General features: G+C 36.2%; 1 protein-coding gene across 1 annotated transcript in view; it reads right to left on the bottom strand.

Moving 5' to 3' along the window:
* Nucleotides 1-58: 58 nt before the first annotated feature.
* LOC128999026 (ELAV-like protein 4) overlaps nt 59-6,000 on the bottom strand; it is a 50,983-nt gene continuing 45,041 nt past the window's right edge. The window contains exons 4-5 of the mRNA XM_054425383.1: nt 2,990-3,093; nt 59-136 (exon numbers count right to left, since the gene is read on the bottom strand). Coding sequence (XP_054281358.1) covers nt 59-136; nt 2,990-3,093 — 182 coding nt within the window. The remainder of the gene's footprint in view (nt 137-2,989; nt 3,094-6,000) is intronic.

The raw sequence follows: 6,000 nt of genomic DNA, 5'->3' as shown, positions 1-6,000 counted from the left end.
TGATGTCACAGGAGACGATGATTATATCCCTGCGATAGTAAGAGGTGTTCAAAATTTTTTAGCGATTGCAGAAGGCGATGATGTCGTATCCACTACTGTGGGAGATATTAACGATCATACCTTGGTCAGAGAGTTTCTGTAATAATGATGGTGTGTGTTATGTTTGTTGTTTGAAATAATAACTTTATAAAAATAGGTTAGGTAGAATAGCGACAACTTTTGCATATTTGTAAGGTACTGAAACACACAAATGTGTGAGTTGGACTACTACAGTGTTACAATGCGGAAGAGCATCACAGTCTTGTTGTGAGGAGTAATTGTACAATTACAGTCATAAAAATACACACTTAGAACATTTTTATGCTAATTTACTACATTTTTATCTAATCTGAACAATTTCCAAACAGTCCCAATTAGTTGGCATCAGCGGAACCCAAGTAAACTTTAATTTGTTATAAAATAAGCATTGGATAAGACACATATTGACCAATCAATAAAATAAATTTATGCTAATCAATCCAGTATATAAAATGGAAATTCCAATAAGACAAACGACACACAATTTTGGCCAAATTATTTTAAGGTTGCACTAAAAATATGTCTATTGTAAAAAGATAAGGTGAAGCTTTTATAATTGATTCTCTTTATTTAAGTTTCATATTTATTAGATCATCACTCTCAAGAACAAATGATCCAGTGGTTAATAAGTTCCTCTTCCTATGGGTAAATGAATTTCAAATGCGTACATTATTTTTGTTAAACTGTAGTTTTTCAAAGAAACTCAATTTAGTTGTTTTATCCACATAAAACTACAGTATGTTAAGTAAGTGTAAGAAATGGCCATGTGGCCCTAACTTTGCCTGTGTAAATAAATATTTTTTCATTTCATTTCATACAGATTATGTCAGATTATGTTTTTAAACACATGTGCCCCTTGCAATAGATTGATTATGGCTGTGTAGATAAATAACTTGCTGATGGTGTATAACAGTGTACCATACCTACAACTAAGTCACACAAAAGATCCATAACTTTTTGGCCACACAACACTGTAAAATATATTGTTAAAAATATGAAACTGTGACCCAAGCTGTTGAATTTGTATGGTTCCTGTTAAATATTAGGATTCAGTTGTACAAAATAAACATTGTCAGTGTCAACGTTGGTAGTTCCTGTGATCACCACGATGCAGCAGTACTAGCTCACTCCTCACCCGGAATGTATTTTCCGATCACCCTCATAAACAGTTCTTAGCCTCTCCAAATTATGTGTGTGACTGTGTTACTTCTCAGTGGTGTGTGTGCATTTGACTTCATCTGGCCAAAACCACGGTTACCTACTATCCTAATTTATTCTCTGAATTTATACACAGAAGAAAAGTAACTAGCTGCATCTAGACACAGAGAAGTATGGAACAGAGGAAAAATCAAATGGTTCACTTAAGTGGAGTCTAGCACTAGTCATGAGGTTAAGGACAAAGTTCAACACCTCGCCCTCATGTACTTCAACGCTCACACATGTGTGTGCCCTAATAGGAGTTTCCGTACAGTGCTCGCCACTTGGGCTCTTCCTTGCTTGTCACAAGTATATTCAAGGGCACAACATACCAGAGCGCACGGTCGTTCCATAAGCTAGTTTCCTCTATACCTTACTTCTCTGTGATCTAGTACACTGGTAGACTATTAATAAGCGAAATGTTTGGTTGATGATGCTGAATACACATTTCTACTAAGAATTAACAAATTTTTGTCATTGTGTAGCCGTTGGTGAGTTAGTGTCTTAAAAGTGTTTATGGTGACATACAATATACAACAACAGATGTAAATATAGGCCTAAACACAGACACTGTAACAGCTCAAATATCAGTTCTATGTACACATGCAAGCAATGAAGAACGAGATGCCGCCAATATCTATTATTACTTTGTCCTACAGAATCTCAGAATCGAACACAAATCCATGTCAACAGATGAACAGATGTAAGTTGACTACCAAATGTGTTCTAAATCCTGTAGCTTGAGGGCAAATATTATATCCTGCATAATGTAACTGTGGGGTTCAAAATTTCATTATCTGTAGTAATGGAAACTTACAGGTAAGATTGGTTATTTTGTGTTATTCAACTGTACTTAATTGAATCAAGTGCAATGTACTACTAACATAACTTTACAGTAAGTGAATGTACATTTCCCCACTTGTGGTGTGAACAAATTTGTATTACTTTTTACCAGTTGACTTGTACGTGTAACAGCTACGTAGGTTTGAAACTTTAACATTGAAGAAGCAACTTCCGAGCAATATAGCTAAGCATTGCCTACTGTATCATAAATTTAGGTATTTAAGAATTAAGAATTACTAATTTAAACAGTTTAATTCATCTAAAAGTTGCAAACGATTTTTAAAACAAACAATTCAGTGGGTTACTAGTTGATAGGTGCATGTAAAAGTACAACTCCAGTTCTTGTAGAAAGACAAGGCTACCAAAGCCTTTTATATCCCAGTATTAGGAGTTTAGACCAATGAGGTAAATTCCTTGATACTGTACATAGGATATTTAAGATTTTAAAAGTGGAGGTACCTATAGAGATATAATTTTGCAGCTCATAGCATTACTGCCTTTTCAACAATTCCAAACCATAATAGATGGTGAGAAGAAGCATTTAATGAATTGGTAATTTTCGGCTGTCTTAGTCCTGGGCCACACCAAGTGTCCATCGCTCCACTATACAGATTCATGAAAAGTTTTTCTAACAGCACCTGTTCTTTCTTCATATTTTTTTACTAAAATATTTTGAGATTGCCAAGGGGAAGTTCTTCCTAATCACCCCAAAAAAACTTCAGGCAATGGATATTCCTTCTGCAAGTACTGGGCAAAAACGTACCGTACATCCAAAGAAACCCGCAAGTTTTGCAGTTTGAGCTAGTGGATGAATGGATATTTAGTACCTGGTTCGGGCTTTACATTTGAAAGTGCATCAAACTCAACGTACCTTGATAGTTTTGTTCTGCAGTCTAAGACCATTGAGTGTGTTGATCGCCTTCTCAGCATCCTCAGGCCTGTGGTAGTTTACAAATCCGTATCCCAAGCTTTGTCCTGAAACATAAATACCAAACGTTGAAAATGATTACATTTGATTAATTTTTACAATACGGATTGTACAGGTAAGAAGTATTCATATAACATAGCCAAGATATGTTGAGTATAAAGCAGTAAACAGTAGTTAGTGGACTAATCATATGTCAACAATAGAAAAGAAAACAGAAATATAGGACGTGAAGGGTTAGGAAACTATATTAGTCGTAAACCAAAGACAACATAGTAGTGTGATGCTTTTTATAAAATGAGAAGGCAGAAGATAGATACCTTCTTAAGGGTATTTGTAGACAGCTATAATCAAAGAAAAAACTGTAAAGTCTTGGGCTAATTAGCTGACATTGCTGGTTCATTGCAGTCCATTTACATTATCCTTACACTGGTAGCACTATCTGGCCCCTGGTAATGGTACTTCACTGCCTTTAGGTTCACACACATCAGAAGTTCCATGTTGACAAGGAGTAAAGAACGTTTGAAGGTATTATGCAAGTAAGATGTTGGTCAGATTTTAGTAATAGTTTTGGTGTGTTAGTAGAACCAACATACGTGCCTGTAGCAAATATAACCTAGGGGAAATACCAAAAACATAGCCCACATACAACCAGCAAATTTTTTATCCAGTTGTAAAAAACTTTTGTCTCATGGTATATCAAAGCTGCAGTTTAAATTTAAACTAAAATATAGCTAAAGATTTAGCAGCTCTAGCCATACACATAAATACAGGACCAACAACACTCCTTAGGCTACCTAGAAATAGTCAGAAACTATCGGAGTTTATGACCTTTCCTACACTGTGCAAACAGGAACTAAAGTACCCCTGATAAAAGCTGAGTCACAAAATACTCAACCTCACCATGTCGCTGATCAAACCATGGTTGAATGCTGGTAAAAAGCCTGAGGGTCCAACATCTCTTAGACTTGACATCTCATTTACCTCCTGAAGTAGATAGCCTCTCTTTCTCCAGCAAGATTAAGGATGCTGATGATTCCGGCAATAAACATGATGACTGCTGGTTTAGAAACCGTGCTGTTCACCTGGTCGTACTGCTAGTCATAGGAAAGTCTGTCGCCAAAGACACGCCACGCTAACACAAGCGACCAATAAAGGAGGACTGATTGAACAGCAGATATCAGCAGGCAGTGTTTGCACAAGCCTAGCTTTACCTATGTTTGGCATAAGACTGCTGAAGCCAGCAAATCCCTAAGGAGCTTTGCCAGTAGCTCGCCTCATCTGTGTGTATATGTTGGTCAAATATAGATGCACTAACTAATTGTTTCTCTCTTTTTTAAGGTCACATTTGTTACCTTTTCATTTAGTGTTTGATATACTATGTATAATACTAGATACTAGAAAATAAACAACAGTCAAAAATGTATTGTTATAGATATGGTTATGGATATAACAATGATAAGGAAGTATGTTTAATCGATGGTACAACCCTTTCACTTCCCTAAAACCAATATTGTTTTCCCACTGACAAGTAATAGTTTCTTTGAGCTTGGGATGTAATGTAATTTTTAATCAAGAACTTCGATCCATAATGGGCACCAGGATGTTTTTGCATTATCATCTTAAAGTGATAATGTCAAATATGGTATGAAATTGACATTTTAGGAACAACCTTCATTTTGCAAGCATTGTTGTTCTCATTAGTCATAGAAAAAAAACAATCTGATGTCTAATATGATTTTCTTTTGGTTTTCAATGTTACAGCTTGAACAGAGCCAATGGCCAATGTAAATAAGTGACCAACAATGAAAGGTGATGCAAGAATAAATTAGAAGCAGCCAAAATAAACACACAAGATATGTATGCAGCTACTAATGTGAAACAGTTGCCAACAACAGCAAACAGTACGCAGGTACACAGGGCTACTCAATATTGTCCACCCCTGTTGCACCAAACTTTCATACTTGTGAAATTTAAAACCTAATTTTATAAATAATAGTGAAGTACTGTATCCTGGTTATCCACAGCAAGAACATTTTATGTTACACTAGACTGGGTGAAGTATTAATAAAATGTTAAGTAAAACATTCTTAATCTAGGCCTATTTTGCTGTTATTGCCATAAAGAACATTTTTTTAGAAGCGGTCTTATTAATACGTTTTCGATGTTTTGATAATGTTACATTTTTACTTGCATTATATATTACAACTAGGTACCGGTAGGCTAACTGATTAATATCCTAAAAGTCAGATTGTGACATTAGAAAAACTTGAAATTTGTTGTCATAGATATTTAAGTTTGTATTGTGATGGGGTTGTTATTGGGATTGGCAGGCTTTGATCAACTGTCTTGGAGGCTTACCTCAACAAATGTGCCCCTCTCTATCTAGCGCTCTTTAGTCGTATAGGGTTAGAAAACGGCTAGGGAGGAAATAAAGAACACAAAATTGGTCTCAAATATGAACTAGCATGCTTGGCGGTGATGGAGAGGGCCGTATTTACCTAACGGCGGACACGGTGGTTGCCGAAGGTTTTGGCCTAGGAGGGGGCCTCAAATATTTTTCTTGATAAATTTATTCCACCATAAATCTTTTTCGCCACGATCACGGGAGCTGTTGATGAAATCTGAGGACCCGCACACAAAAGATCTTTGCTACTTAGCCGTAAGCGTAGGAGTTGTCAATGTTCATCTACCTTCGCGGAAGAAGCCCAAGATAGTATCGCGACCGCGGGAGACAATGATGATGTCTACACAGCAACGGGAAATTAACTTGATTTTTCCGCGATCACGCAAGACGACGATCACGTTTTCGAGGCCGCGGGAGAAGATCATGAAAATAAGAAATTTATCTCCCTTCTTATAAAGAGGGATTGTTTTACTGATTTTTAAGCAATTTTGGAAGGTTGAACTAGAAAACACCATATTAACAAGATGAATCAGTGGTTCCATAATGTATG

The sequence above is a fragment of the Macrosteles quadrilineatus genome, unplaced genomic scaffold (assembly GCF_028750875.1).
Source record: "Macrosteles quadrilineatus isolate MER2022 unplaced genomic scaffold, UCM_ALF_1.0 Scaffold_7__1_contigs__length_78375512, whole genome shotgun sequence".
Classification (NCBI taxonomy): Eukaryota; Metazoa; Arthropoda; class Insecta; order Hemiptera; family Cicadellidae; genus Macrosteles; species Macrosteles quadrilineatus.
This window is presented reverse-complemented; position numbering and strand designations above follow the sequence as displayed.